The sequence below is a fragment of the Oculina patagonica genome, chromosome 1, assembly GCF_052425735.1.
Source record: "Oculina patagonica isolate OP01 chromosome 1, crgOcupat, whole genome shotgun sequence".
Classification (NCBI taxonomy): Eukaryota; Metazoa; Cnidaria; class Anthozoa; order Scleractinia; family Oculinidae; genus Oculina; species Oculina patagonica.
Genome location: NC_135758.1, coordinates 24,355,533 through 24,371,016, shown reverse-complemented (window position 1 = coordinate 24,371,016; position 15,484 = coordinate 24,355,533). Strand labels below are relative to the sequence as shown.

Sequence of the window (15,484 nt, the reverse complement as noted above, 5' to 3'; positions counted from 1 at the left end):
AAAGAAAACTCGACTCCTGATAATAATAATAATAATAAACATTTTTATAGCGCCTATCCAGGCCTGCTCTAGGCGCTTTACAAATCTATTAAACAGCTTACTAAGATACACAAATTATGTTAATTTAATCTTTCATGGGCTTAACTGGTCTTAACTCTGGGGTGAACTCTCTGATCTCAAACGGTACATGTTGTTTCCGAATATGCCTGCTTTAGCAAAACTGGTTAGACTGCTTCAAAAGTCTCGCAGCTTTCCTGAGACCCATACTGGGCTGTTCTTTTGAGAAGTCATTTCATAAATTAACACATTTCAAGTACATTGAAGCACGGGTGCGGTCTCAATAATAACATAACATAACATGTATGAACTTTATTTAAACTCGAATTTTAGAGTAGCCTGAAAAAGGCCAATATCTTCGAGAAACATAAATTGTATAAAAGGAAAATTTACATTTAAAATCTATTTACATGAAAAAAAAATGTTAAGATATACCATTATGCCTGAAAGGAGATTCCTTTTAGGAGTCTTTTAAAACCAGTTAAAATCACGTTATCTTGCATTGTTTCTATGCAAAGAAGGCAATAAAAGTATGGGACGGTGAAAGTTGTTGTCATTTTATTTTGAACTAAATCGATGTTTGTTTCAACCTCGTTCCCAGGGCTTTTCCCTTGGTAATTTGGAACGCCCGTTCCAAATCCCCAAGGGAAAAGCCCTGGGAACGAGGTTGTGTTTGTTTGTAAGAAATTCGCCTGCAGGTATATTTTCTTTGCCATTTGAGATGAGTTGGATGGTTATATGCTATCACAAGGGGGGGGGGGGGGGGGTCTCGGGATTTCAAGTAAAGGGGGATGATCGAATAAGGGCAAAAATCAAGACCCAAAAAATCCCTAAGGCTTCCAAAATAACCCCAAAAAATCCCTAGATCAAAAATTGACCCCTCAAAAATCAACAGCACAGGGCTGAAACACGTTTGTTTGTACTTTATTTGCAGAACTACCCTGCCAAGGAACTACTACGAATTTTCAGACTTAAATCGCAAAAATACTTGCCAAATTTTCTACCCAAAAAATTCCGGAAATCGAAAATTTTAAACCGCCCCAAAAAACTTCGATCATCCCCGTCACTTGAAATCCCGAGTCCCCCCCCCCCCCCCCCCCCGAGTATGCTATGCAGCTCATCTTTTGAGCATTGCTAATGTTGACCCGTGTCACACCTGATTGTGGAGAAGTCTCGTGATGGCGTTGCACTGCTTAAAGGGGATTTCGTCCCAAGAAGGTCTGTTTACCTTGTTGCTGTCATGCAAGGTTTTGTGAGTATTCTAAAATATCTAAAGATCACCCTTTTATAGTTTAAAGCTCAACTTTGAATTAAAAAACTTAAGATTGAATGGGATTTTAATTCCTACCAGCCAAGAATGCACTATATTGATGTGTCATACAGAAGGAAACATGCAAACTCGATGGATCGTGTATGGAAGGATAAGGACTAAAAAAATATCCTGAAAAAATCATATTTTTAGCATGCAACTCATTCGAGTGTGATGGTCTTTCACTTTGGGAGTGGGCGTGGTGGGGGGTGAGGGAGGGGGTGCAGCAGTTGGCTTTGAAACTGAAACTTATAGCATCTTAAGGTCGCGCAGGACCCTTGAGATCATTATGTATGTATTTATTTAAAGAGTAGGCACGAACTGCGACGACTGAAGCCGACAACAAACGAAATATTCATGACAATGTTTTTCTTTAAGTTCTTTGCACAAGTAATTACACGGTATTGTTCTCAGCTTTGCGTACCGTGCGCTGAAACAAAGCGAATTATCATAATTAGATTCACTGCTGCGAACTATAGCACAAGACGGTTGTAAACATTGACTCGGAAGCGGAAAATCCTGCAATTTTGTGTCCAAGTTTTCTTCGCCGATATAGAATTTGAGGAGTTGATTCGCGAGGAACATGAACTTGGTGCACCCTATTGTGTTAACACAATAACAAATTAATGTGTTAACAAATTCGCTCTTGTCATAACGTTATGACAAGAGCGAATTTTGAAATTTCGTTCTCAAAATGAAGATAGCACGTTTCAAAGTTTAGATTTCACATTTTTACTCTCTTAGAAGCAGATAACTTCTAGCAGTTTTTGAAATCGAAAATTTCGTTCTTGTCATAACACAAAAGAAGTTGTGATTCATCACTAGGTTATATAATCATTAAACTCGGTGCGCTGTAGTAGCCGAAAACTTGGACACAAAATCGCATTATCTGCAGTAAAACTTTTAAGAACCTGTAACATTACAGTAAACCGTCATCTCTCAGTAAAAGGACAATCATGATGTAATTCCATCATCCCTTAATATCCTTGAAAAATTTTAGAGAAATCGATGTTCAAAATGTAGCGAATTAAAGCTTTACAAGATAGCACTGCGTCAAGAAATTTGGCTAAGAATTTATTAATGAGCAAGGGTCCTGCGCGACCTTAATCTGTGGCGATTGATGGTAAGAAAGAAATAACTTACATTAATTGCCGACAAAAGATACATTACTGGTTTTCCAGGAGGGAATCATGTTGCAAAAAAGACAATACTGAAGGTTGAAATATCTAAGTACAAAACAAAACGGGCGCCTTAATTACTTTTTTAATCTGTTCACAGTCCTATTTTCTTTTTTTCTATTTTCGCTTGCAATTGTCGAGGGTGCGCGAACAACAAAAACCGTAAAGGATTGGAAGCCCGAACGTAAGAGGGTTGGATGCGGTCGCACTCATGCTCCGCACTTTGTCCACTCGCGTTTGCGCGCTCGCACTACTAAGAAAGAAAATAAACGATCGTGGACAAACTTTACTTTCTCGCTGGTCTAGACCTAAAGCGGAAATTTGCACAAGCTTCTAACAGGTTCAGTATATGGCAATAGTTTCTGGGGACTGAGGTAACCGTCGAGCCCCTATAGCTAGGAGAGGATAAACCAAAAGGGATAGTGAACGCGTGTAGATCAAACGCACAAATAACTTTCCCTCTTGACTTTTCGTCGTGTAATGCGACCTTTACCATAAACAAATTACAGCGTAAATTAAGGGCTTCATTTTTAATTTTCAAATCCCTCCCACTCTAGTAATATATTGTTGGTCTTAATTTTACGAGTTTAAATACCTCAATAATTCAAATACCTCTCACACTTTTAATGTTTATCATTTTAAAAAATTCCGTGAGCTATCTTTCAGGTTTCTTTTCGCAACTGCATAAGTTGCGTAAATAACTTCGACGATCTTCTCTAAATTTATTTTATTCAGGTTTGTAAGAACAACGCCGTGATGGCGTAAATTCGACCAGTTCTTCGTTGGATTCCTTCAAAACGCTCAAGAATCTACCAGTTTCTTCCATTTCTAAAGTTAAGCTGTCTGAACACTCATGGCTATTAGAATCCACCATTGATCGGCACTCTGCTACTTCGTTTAGGACAACAAACAACAGTTTCACATTGCGTTCATGTACCTTTGTGAAAAACTTCGCTCTTCGTTTTAAAGCTTTTTTGTCTTCGCTTGGTGTTTTCTTCAACGCTTTAGCGGCTTCAACATCTGCATTTTCGCCTGCCTCTTGTTCCGGGTCTATCGCATTAAGATACTTTATTTCGTTTTCAATAATGGCGTCAAGCATTTCATGAAACGAGTTAAACTTTCGAAGGAGTTCGTAGAAGTTTTGTCGACTCTCTGTGCTGCAGATGCCTCTTATGAATCTCAACTTCCACAAGATAACTTCGTTATGAAGTTGTGTTTGAATTTGTTCCATTCTTGTTAACAGCTCCTTGGCAGTCTTTACCAAGCTGGTACATGTTACGTCAGTACAACACCGCGAGCCATTTCTCAGCACATCCTGGTACATGTAAAAATAATTCATTTTGTCAAAAGCAAAGGTATTTATTTTCGCTTATTTTGAAATGTTAATGCTTACTTATACCCAGCTACCGGGTTATTTTCTTTGGAAGGGCAATTCGTTTTCTACGCCCAGCAGTATACAGCTGTCAGGAGATAAGTGCCTTAAAGAACTCGAAGAGTTTCCGAATTATTTCAACCAATCAAAAACTAACGCGAGCGCTCCCGAGTATTCCGAAAGCAATCACGCGAACAATTACGTTAAGTCGCTTAGCGACTTCTGGGGCAAACACCGCAAGCTCAGTACCGCCTCGGAGGCGGGATTTCGTTATCACTTGGTACTTTTCCCCCGAATGTATGAATGGGTGCCTGCCAATTGTTGAGAAATCTGAAACAATGCTGGAGAGTAACCTGCGAATGGACAAGTATCCCATCTAGGGTAGGGGGGACAATAATCCCAGGGGCATAATGTTACACCGAAAAAACAGCGTACCCAGTTGTCAATGGATGTGATCAGATGATAAATTTCTCACAGATAGCGGTTACATTTTAGTTGCAATTTAAAATATGGGACTCGTGCTCCATCTGAGTCATAGGGTTTGGCAGTGAGGGAAAACTCTGGGAAGAAGTCTTATCTTCGATTCTCCTCTTATGCGGTATACTGATAACTATTCCATCAGTCCTTCAAACTAGAGGAAAAGGGGGCTTCGTACTGCTATGCTTTTTCCCATTGACTTATAAATAAAAATGGTTTTCACTTGGTTTTGAGATTTCTGCATGAGCCACATGTAATGGAAATTCAAGAAGTCCAGACAATGTTGTCTATCAAAGTTTAGCTTCTTCCTCTCGGCCAGCAGTCGAATGCAATACATAAAACATTAAAATAAGACCGATACGATATTTACTTCGAACTCCGTAATGTAAATATTAATGTTATTTTGGTTGTGGACAGCCATCTAAGTTTGCAAGTTACATCAGGATCCAGCAGGAACGTCACTCACGGCTTTCAATCACAGTCTCAAAAGCGCTGCTAAATCTGCTTATACGGCACTATTTCCTTTAATATGAATTTCGAGTATCGGATAAATTTTTCTTTACCCCGAGTCAACTGTCTTATCAATTGACTGAAAATCATGTTGATCAATTATAACTATTTCAAATCCTTGGCTTAGTTTTGTTGCGTTGTTTTTGTCTAGTTGAGCTTTAAATCAAGCTTTTTCTTCGGCGATTCCACTTTTATTGAGACAGTCATTTATCAGAGTTGGCATGCGGATGAGAAGAAAATAGTTTATATTCCTGACTTGCTGAGGGCTTGCGGCATCGTGTTTTGGAAGTTGCAAGCAGGTGTTTTCAAATTATGTCAATCATTCAAATTACTCTCAGAGTCAAAAGCCAGCGATCTTATATTTTACTGGTGTGTATCTTTATCCCAATCCACCATAATTGTTCAAGATAACCACTTTAAATATTTGCAAAACCTTTAGGTTTCTGTATTCCTCTGCCGACTGATTAAATTTTTTCACAAGAGCTAATCCGATCCTGTTTCAAGTCTGGCCGATAAAAAAATACACGGATTTTAATGTTAATCCTCGTGCGCCAATAGAGGCACGGATTTTGATTGGCAGCGCATAAAGGGCAATAAGAAAATTATTTCTGTTTAGACGTTATAAACTCAAGTTGACATTAAAATTTTAAACTGCACTTTTGTATCAATAAAAAATCAAAGATGTAGAAATGATACAGATACCCGAACATGCGAAGCACGTATTGAACGATAAAATAAAGTGATAAACTGATTTGACTATCTATTTTGAACGAATGTAAAAATAAAAAAATTATATCGCATTTCCTGTTGCTAAAACTAAACTCAATTCACAGGTTATTTATATTCTCATGTAGTTCGCCCAGCTTTGTTTAAAAAAAACATTTTTTTTCTCTCACATAGATTCCACAAGAAACAAAATCATGAACTGTTTCAAATCTATCAGTGCTACATGAAGTTTAACGTTACGAGAAATTCGTGTAACATATTTTATTACTGGAAACGAGCTCGCGAAAGTCAATTTAGATATTTTTGTCATCTTCAAAGAATCCTTGCTGTGTAAAGTCAAATATTATTGTTCAAGGTTTTGATTCTTACTGTTTTAAGTTGTCATTTAAAACTGCCCCGACAAAATGAAATGCGACCGGTATCTGTTGAACCGCGCACGGCACCTGGCGCTTTCGCTCGAACGATATATCCTTAACACTAAAATTTTACCGTCAGTCTTGAATCGTCTGCCTTCTGTTGCTGCGTCTCTGTTTTTGGTGTTTCTTTTGTAAGGGGAAGTCTGTGAAGCATTCTCCAGCAAAACGACAAAACAATTCCCATGATAAAACTGAAGTCAAATCGAAGGTCTGCAAGCACACTTATCAACTCAAACGAGATAGCATACCATATTTATAGACTGCATCGCGAACACTGAGCATTGAGCAAGCGAGTCGGCGCAGATGATAATAAAGTGTGAATCACCGAGTTAATGGCTTTGCGCATTTACTAACAGCAAGAATTACTCGTCACGGCAAGCAATTTATTTTGACCTCAGTTAAAATCTACCTTACAATTCATCCAGTTTTTATGAGCTCCTAACTTTGTTTAACCATCAACGTTATTCGAAAAAAATGTAATTTTCCTAATGTTTTTACTTTTAAGTTCGAGATTATCTTTTTGATCAAACAATGCAGCTGATTTAACTTCAACCAATCAAGTAGGCGGGCGGGCGGGTGGGCAAAACTAAGTTTGGTGTAAACACAAGTCTGCGATTTTATCTTACGCGGTCTTCTTTGAAGTTATAATTTCTTCACCATTTCTTTTAAATGAAAATAAAATAAAAAATAAATCATCTTATTTCAGTGTCAGTGTATTTAGCACTGCTGTGCTAATTGGGGACACCATAAATATAAGAACAAATATTGTCAATAGAACAGAAACTTGTTAAATTAAAAATCCCAACTGGCAAGAGGCTGACCAGTTGAGTTGGCTATTTACAAAGCGTGAAGGAGCTGAAATCGGGACTACCGAACACAAGTCCAACCAGCAGGAATTAAGGAGGATTTGAGCCCGGGACCTCCGGATTACAAGTTGACCGCCCTAGCCACCAGGCCACGCTGCCTCCTTAAATCCTCTCTTTTTGCGCGCCAAACTAAATTACAGCAAGGCGCCCAAAGTGCGACCACTTTTAATTTATTCACATTCTTCCGTGCAGATTTAATCCAATCAGAAGTCAACTGGGAGCTGTCCTTGGCTTCTGATTGGATGGTGGTTGTACGAAAGAATGTGAATTAATTAAAGGTGGTCACATTTTTGGGCGCCTTGCTGTAAATCTTGATTTGGAATCGTCGATAGACGCAAGCATAAGAATTAACATTAGCGCATAAGAAGATCAAACACACACTTTTGCAGTCCTTACTAGGAATCGCTATGGCATAACCATATTAAAGCACAAGAAAACAAAAAGGTTCGTCCTTCTTGTGCTTCTGCATAATGCTTACCTTTATGTCGTGTAATGACATCATGACAAGAATGAGGGAGGGAAGTAAATAGGGAGGGAGGGCATGATCTCGGGTTATGCTTTTACTTTTAGAACAAACAACTTAAATTGCAAGGCTAGTACGACGGAAATTAAGATATAGGCAGGCCTTTTAATGGCCACTATTTCGACTAGCAGATCAAGTCTTCTACGGTGCCAGAGTAGGAGTAAGACTAGTACTACTCGTCGAAATATTGGCCATGAAAAAGCCAGCCTACTGTATCTTCATTTCCGCTGTACTAGCCTTGCAATTTAAGCTGTCTGTTCTATACTTTGAGTGACGTCTAGTACACGCACCCCTTTCTTCGGTCGGATCCAGAAGGAAGGTTACCACGAAATTATCAAAGCGTCGAGTGCTCCTCTACATTTTCAAATTGTGACTTATACTTATGTTAATGCTTACACTTGTGCGTATTCCCTAAACCAACTTTTAAATTTTACCTGTTTCTCTACGCCTTTATGACATATTCTACGGGTGACCAAATTCGCAAATGTTATTTTCAAAATTCGAGGAGAGCCTTTAAGGCCTATTTCCCAGTGTACCTCCCGAGTATTTTAATACTCGGGACTGGACTGACGACTGGAAAGCCGGCGAATCTTGGGAAAAATTGGCCAATTTTTTTTTTCAAGGTTGTTGTTTGGTTTTCCGTCTTAATCCGGCTTCCTTTCGAAGTAATCATCCTTGTTCATTTTCTTTTTTTATTAATTCTTTTCGGTGTTTTTCTATATTGGAAAACTGTTATTTTAAAGTTTTCTTCAATGTTGAAAATCTGAATTTTGCACGTCAGGAAAGTGACTTTTATAAAATTGAACGTGACATAAGGAGCAAGCAAGGTGGCACATTCAGGGCAAAGCCATAGGCTGGTGTCTAGTGGAGGCCTGGGTAAACATAAAAAAATTGTTAATTTAAAACAATAATTACAAAATGGTTTTTTAAAAAATTAAATAACAGAACTTTGCTGTCCTTAATGATTCAAAGTAACCAAGACCGCTGAAAAAAACACTTAAGAAGCATCAAAGGTAGTCTCAATCTGAAGTAAAATACTCACAAATACCAGCGGAAAATGGCCGATGCATGCACTGATATTTGTGAAATTATACTTCGGATCGAGACTAACCCTGTCCAGATGCATCTTTAGGCTTTTTATTTAGTATTCTTGGTTAATTCAAAACAACTAGTACTTTATTAATCGCTATTAGATTATCAAAGTCGCGTAGGTGTTTACACTTTCTTGAATCAACTTAAACAGTTAAAAGCAGTTTGCTTGTGTAGTTTTCATCCGGTAAAGGAACCCTTTTACTTGTAAACCGGCTGGTTGCCAAAAAGCCGCGCCTTAATTCGTGATACCGCTGACACGGGCTCGCCCATTTTCAATAAATTCCTGGTAGAAAAACAACACAATTCACTTTTGCCCATGTGGTGTCATAGGTCTGATATTGCAGGGCGTATTAACCTTGCAGTCGATGCCGCACGTTTTTGACGCGATGACTTCACATCATCAGTCTGCGTTAGTGCGTCTACACAATTCCCAAACCTTTCAGCAAAACAGTTTATCAACAGAAATCAACTGGCAAACAAGCGCTTCCTCCCAGCAGATTTAACTGGGAAAGAGAAAAGCTTTTGCAGTACACCTGCACTCAGCCCGTCGTGCAACGTAAAACGTGCACATCGTGAGGTTTTTGTTAACAAGTGGCGATTAGCAAGAGGTATATCCGAATAACTACATTGTGCACTGACTTTCCCAGGTAAGCATATGCTACTCTAAAAATGTAAGGTTGTCTCCTTTACAATTTATTTTTTTCGAATTAAGCTCGTGATTCTAGGAGTATTTAAAGCAACAAAGCCTTTGTAATAATTCAACTCAATACCGAAATCGTTTTGCAATTGTCTCATTTGATACATTTTTTATTCTAACGTTGTTACATCCGAGCCCTTAGTGGTCCCTGTTATGCTTTAGGCATGTAGAAAAACTTGAATATTCAGCGAAAACCTCTGCAGGGAATATGTAACTGTATTGGACCTGTTATTATATATAGCTGTATTGTTGTTATTTTTGTTCTCTTTTCGATGCATGAAATTATAAATAATTTGAACAATGCTCGCGCGAACTGTTGAAAAGGAAAGCTCTTCGTTGAAGCAAATTGCTTTGAATTAGCTAAATTCAAGCTAAGCTAATAGAAAACTATTCTGGAACAGCGCCCGACTGTTAATTTTAAAACAGGTATCGCTTTTGAAGCTTGACATGTTTTTCGACATGCAGATTATATAGCAACAGTTTCACACACTAAAAGAACTTATTTTAAGCTGTAAAATAGTGCTAAGAATTACTTTTAAATTCTTTTTTCTTTAAAATCATTATATTTTTATTTTTATAATTTCAGGAAAAAATTTGGAGAAAAACACTTTCCTAAAACCAAGCCCTTGGCAGGTTGCCATGGGAACTACAATGAGCTCGGTGGGCTTGGCCAATAAGCCACCTGCACTGCCACCAGTAAAACAAAACAACAATACGGTTGGTGACTGTTATTTTTTTGTCTCAAATCCTGTTCATTTTACCAACTAAATTTATCATATTACCATTCTTGTTTCAATTTCTTTCTCTTTTTATGCATTACGGCTTGTCTGTCCCGCATCTTACACAGCAGGTCTGCCAGATGTTTCTTCGCAATCAGCTTAATATTTACCTGGCGAGAATTATAAATATTATCATTATCACACTTTCTCGGGTCTTCAAGAGTTCGTGTCGGACCTGTCGGGCTGCAAATGTGATTTTTAGACTTATTCTTGATTTAAAGATCTGTTTCTCAAGGACAGTTTCAAGTTTTTTTTGCCAATACACATAGAGTCTGTTTCGTAAATGTTTGGAATGAAACCAAAACCGTTTCATTCTGACACTTGCAGGGATAATTGAAATAAAAACGTATCTTCCATGCAGAAGAGCAACACCCGTATCTAAAATTACAAACTTTACTTACAAATTGGATTTTTAAACGCAATATAGGAAAAAAATTATACTCTTGTATTGTGCATATTACTGAGAGTCCAAATTGAATGTTGCAAACTTATGCCATGACAAGATTTACATTTCTCAGAATAAGCTGATTGGCATATGGATTAAAAACGATTGACACTGGCTTTAAAAAACTATGTTAGGACGTTTCAGTTACTGCTATTACCTTCTTCAGCCAAAAAAGTAAATGATTAACGGCATCTTTGGTGTTATATGAAAGAAACAAATTAAAAATACATACAATAAATGTGATAATAAATGCTCTAAGAAAATAAGAGTTTTTGAATTCAACACGAGAACTATAACAACAAAACGTCCTTTTTAAGCCAGTGTTAACCCTTTTTAATCCATTTAACCATGCCTGGGTATGAATGAATTCGACTGGCATATCTTGTCTTTAATTAAAGATACTAAGCCTTATTGCTTTGCACTTGGCGTTAGCATCTTGTTCATGTAAGGATGAACGAAATGTCTCTGTGGCATAAAACCATATTAAGGCTACTTACTTGTACATTTACGTGTTTGTTTTTTTGTTACTTTTAAATGTTTGTTTTGAGTTGTGCATTGCAGCTATGTTTGTGTAGTCATTCTGTGTCTGACTAACTGACCAATGACAAGACAACAAGAAGACAGCTACCATCAGTGTTGTGAGGACAGGTCTCAGTCACAAGTGTATCGTAATGTCAATGTCTGTATGTCTTTGTTATTGTTAATTTGATATAACCGTGACATAGGTAAGTCTATTTTCCATCCTATAGCACAATCACTTTTTGGGTCACTAAAGCCGGAAAATCTGATGAAATCTGAGCCTGGTTTATGGCTGAATAGATGGCTCTCCGTCTCTGCTTCAGGGGTTTATCTCTTACTTTTTTCGGTTTTTCTTCCTCCACAAAACCAATACTTAAAATTCTAATCAATTTGGCCTCACGTAGAATCCATAGCGAGTTATTGAGAGTTTCTGGGTAAAAACAATCACTTTTTATTGTTTTATCTGTGTTAACCACAACTCCAGGTCAAGACTTATTGTTTTATGTACAACCTGAATTAGCCGCAGGTCGTGTAGATCATTTTTATCTAGACGAGGTGTAACATATCTATGTTGTAGCTATTTGTTTGAAGCTGGTTTCGACAACAAAGATCAACTCTTCCTTTAAAATAACGGTCTTTTAATGACAGGCATAAAGGACCTTCGAAAAAACCTATCACTACCAACTGTGTTCCATCAATAAGCAGTCCTAGCCAATCTAATTTTTTCTTATCTTGAGGGAAGCCGACCGGCTGGCACCTTGCTAGCAGTTCTGTGAGTTACGTTTATAACCCTTGTAAGAACAATCTAATTGCCATTATGGTTTTATATGTACAATAGCTAGTCAACACTGTGCAATCTCCTCCCGACTACAAGTTTGAACACTTCACCAAGCTTTGCCAGCAATACCAAGAACAGAAGAAAATAATTCAGGTAAAAAAGCAATTTATTTTATTAAAATCATAAGCAATAAATGTGTAGAACGAAACAGTATGTACGTACCTCCCTTCTCCCACCGGGCCCAAAAGGAAAAATCGGGAAAACTGTTCGTCGAAGCAGTCTGGCTTGTTTCGTCAAATTCAGAATATCTGTTAGTTAAGTGTTTTTTTCAAGATGATTGCATTGAAGAATCAACGGATTTTTTTCATAAATTCACCACACATAGTACATGTAGACGGGTGTTCGTCGAAATGTGCTTGCGGACCTTGGTAAATCATCCATTTATACTGTCAACACTCTATATATAATGAAAGAACTTCTTTAAATAAGTTCGAGATGTATTCTGTATTTTATGCTGCCTAAAGGCTTCACTCTATTTAATTGCGGATTAAAGGTTGTCAGTGGGTCATATGTAAGTGCTAACGCGTTTTTTATCGAGATTACAAAGGGTATCGGTTCGTAACTTGTACTTCTTTTTTTTTTTTCATTTTCATTTTCACCCTATACGCGAAGACCTATGCTCTTTTGCTTGTGATCTTACTGTTTATAACGTAGGTTGTCCTCTTTGTAAGAGCAACTGATTGAGTCTCATCAAAGAAGTGTTTCCCATCTTGTGACCTCCAACTACAAATCGATATTTTTGCAGGTACAAGTCCGAACCGAGGTGCATAACTGGCAGAAGGTGGCAAAAAACGGCGACGAAGGAACCGAATGTCGTGAAAAGATTCTGGGCTTCCTGAGCAAGTTCCGCGAGGCGCAGAAACAACAAGACTTGTTAATAGAGAAAGAAAAACTCAGACTTGACGCATTCAGAAACTGCATCAACGAAGACACGACAAACAGAATAAAAAAGAGATTAACCTTCTTTCAGAAACTAAACAGACAGCACGAAGCGCTGTTAGAACATGTGCGACAAGACATCCAAGATTGTAGAATGATATGTAAGAAGTTCAACGACTCAAGTGGAAAGTAAGTTTTTTGGCTGCTGAAATTCTGTTTTATAATTATTTAGGAATATGGAACCCTCACTTTTTAAATCCTTTCTCAATAGAACCATAGTTGTTTTTAAAACGGGCTACTGTGGATACACAGTGAACAACGTGACTCCGCGAATGAGCAACGTAACTCCACGTAGGAATAGTCACGTGCACATCTAGCTTCGCTCTGAGTGGTTGGAGCATGTCTTACACGACTTTCAGTTATGAGCCAATCAAAGAGCAATGCAGAAACAGTGCAGGCACCGAGGCATTTTTTACCCTTAATGAAAAAGAATTATAAAAACATTTTTTGTTGTTGTAAATAGAAGATGATGCAAATCCATTCTGTCGACATGTCCTCGCACTTTTCCAGTCGGCTATGATGTGTGGACGTCGAGGGAAGGAAAAACTAGATTATAGCTAAAATGATGCATGTAACGTTAAACTGTTGTTATTGTTAATTGTTTACGTGAAATAATTTCTTGGTGAAACTGCCTGAACATCATATAATAAACCCGTTAAAACTTATGTATACCGACTGATATAGTCTTCCTTTCGAAGATCAAAAGGATTTGAGACTTGGATAAAGTGTCCTGTAAGCCCGGCTTATGACTATGGAAGCATTGGAAGCTTATAAGGTAAACTTTTGAATCAAAGATTACCAGCTATTTAAAAGGAGGTATAGGGATTTACTTAAGAGTGGTTTTTACTTACCCATGTATGGAATAGTTACTACAACATTTGGGCCATTATATTTTGTTGCTTAGTTTGCTTAGTTTTGGCTATTTATATAATTAGCACTCATTGTAAATGTTGTTTTACAAGTAAAAAAAAATACTCTAATGAGTTCATTATTTAGCCAGTCAAAACGTGTTGCATTTAGTTTTGGACGAATTCAAACTGAAATTCCGTTAATTGGACAGAAGATAGTCTAATCACGAGCCTACGTTTAGCCGTACCCACCCCAACACTTGCATGTTTAATTTTTACTCTAGAAATGCATCACAGGAATATATGAACAATGCATGAAATGGCAATTGCGTTACTCAGAGTTTCTTTACTAATTTTACTTCTTTTTTTCGGCAGGGTACTAACAAAAGTCAAATCTCCATCCGTTCTGGAATCTAGTACACGTGTGTACTAGTTACAAAAGCGCGGATAGAGTACAGAGAGCGAAACACCAGTACACTGGAACAAGAGTTAACTCTAAATCAACCAAAACTGCAAAACGTCTGGGGTTATGAAGACATTCTTGATTGTTTTGTAAACTTGGACATACATTTCATTGCAATTTGAGTGTAGATTCTTGACTGTACTTGATGTTTATCGTGTTGGTACTGGTAATTGATTACCTCTTTAGGCAATTTCCGCTTAACATTTATGGGAGTCCTGAAGAAACAATTACGAATGAAATATGAATAAAAAATGTCTTTTCATTTAAAAAGGGTATGTCTCATGGAAAAAAACATATAAAAGAAACTTATTACCAAAGAGTGATGTGAAGTTATTTCGCAAAAAGGCAAATTTTCGGAATTCTACGCTGTAAATGGGTACCGGTGATTTTTATGCTGGAGAATAACCCTGCGATGGACTAGCATCCCATCCAGGGGGAGTAGAAATACTCCTAGTTGCTTCATGCTACGGAAATCGGGATAAGCTCCAGCCTGACAGGCTACTAGGCTCGTATGCAGACTTAACCTACATTTACCTTACAATTAAAGGGTCCGAGATAGCTGGCTTCCAATATATGCTCAACTTACTAGTAAAGCTGAGGGGTTGAATTTAATAAGTCATTCAAGACAAGGAACACTTTTCTGCATTTCCTTTAATTTAATTTAACACTTTAAAATATATTGCAATACTGCTGTGTACAAAATAGCTTTCACACTCGCACCAAAGTGGTTGCATAGCCTAAACAGATGCCTTCCTGTTTCCTCTATGGTGTAATAGTTTAATCAAAGACAAAGTGGGAACAACGTCGTTTTAATCGACGTCCTGTGAATCTTGCCTAGTTCCTAGTCCTCTTTACCAGGCGCGTGGTTAATTCGTTTCGGTTCACGTGGGGCAGGTGAAGTAATCGAAGCGATTCACGGTAGAGGCCTGTGGAAAAAATTGACATACCTAATGGAAAGACGAATATACTCCTCTGCGCGAAACAGTCATTTTCCAAATTAATTCCCATATAGAAATACATTAACTTTACTCGGTGGGAATTAAGGGTTTATCTCAGACTCTTTTCCTTACATCTACAATGAACAAAATTCTACAACACGAAGATTGAAACGAAATATCTGAGCCGTACTACTCCTTAATCCTTGTTCTTGTTTTTATCTTTCTTCCTTGGGTTGATTCTTCGTTTAATCCAGCGCATGTAATTTTTCAGTTGTGTGTATACACCGTATTTTCCTTGTGTCGCACATCCTTCTCCCCAGCTCGATAAACCAACCACGGCCCAGCTATCATCCGCAGAACGCCTGACCTAATGAAAAGAAAATACCGGATAAAAAGATTACAAGGGTGGACAAAGGGTGAGAGATAGACGAAGAGATTTTCACCCTTATCCACTATCATCAGCTGGTGTTCAATCAAAAGGGCTGAGAGCTC

The 15,484-nt window shown here is 37.8% G+C and overlaps 2 protein-coding genes across 2 annotated transcripts; one reads left to right on the top strand and one right to left on the bottom strand.

Moving 5' to 3' along the window:
- Nucleotides 1-3,152: 3,152 nt before the first annotated feature.
- On the bottom strand, nt 3,153-7,018 carry LOC144643654 (uncharacterized). Its single transcript, XM_078502976.1, has 2 exons — nt 6,119-7,018; nt 3,153-3,859 (listed from the first exon to the last, which is right to left on the bottom strand). Exons 1-2 carry the CDS (start codon nt 6,227-6,229, stop codon nt 3,272-3,274), a joined length of 699 nt encoding a protein of 232 aa, XP_078359102.1. The 5' UTR covers nt 6,230-7,018; the 3' UTR covers nt 3,153-3,271.
- A 1,437-nt stretch (nt 7,019-8,455) lies between these two features.
- On the top strand, nt 8,456-14,324 carry LOC144643812 (uncharacterized). Its single transcript, XM_078503172.1, has 6 exons — nt 8,456-9,173; nt 9,810-9,940; nt 11,805-11,897; nt 12,550-12,872; nt 13,442-13,518; nt 13,967-14,324. The coding sequence occupies exons 2-5, from the start codon at nt 9,863-9,865 to the stop codon at nt 13,515-13,517; spliced, it is 570 nt and encodes a 189-aa protein (XP_078359298.1). The 5' UTR covers nt 8,456-9,173; nt 9,810-9,862; the 3' UTR covers nt 13,518; nt 13,967-14,324.
- The last annotated feature ends 1,160 nt before the right edge of the window (nt 14,325-15,484 follow it).

Bases quoted from the DNA above. Each gene is read 5' to 3' on its own strand.
- LOC144643654 (XM_078502976.1), bottom strand. From the start codon at position 6,229: ATGGGAATTGTTTTGTCGTTTTGCTGGAGAATGCTTCACAGACTTCCC. The intron at 3,860-6,118 runs GTAAAATTTTAG...TACATGTACCAG, and splicing joins CAGACGATTCAAGACTGACG to GATGTGCTGAGAAATGGCTC.
- LOC144643812 (XM_078503172.1), top strand. From the start codon at position 9,863: ATGGGAACTACAATGAGCTCGGTGGGCTTGGCCAATAAGCCACCTGCA. The intron at 9,941-11,804 runs GTTGGTGACTGT...TATGTACAATAG, and splicing joins TAAAACAAAACAACAATACG to CTAGTCAACACTGTGCAATC. The intron at 11,898-12,549 runs GTAAAAAAGCAA...ATATTTTTGCAG, and splicing joins AACAGAAGAAAATAATTCAG to GTACAAGTCCGAACCGAGGT.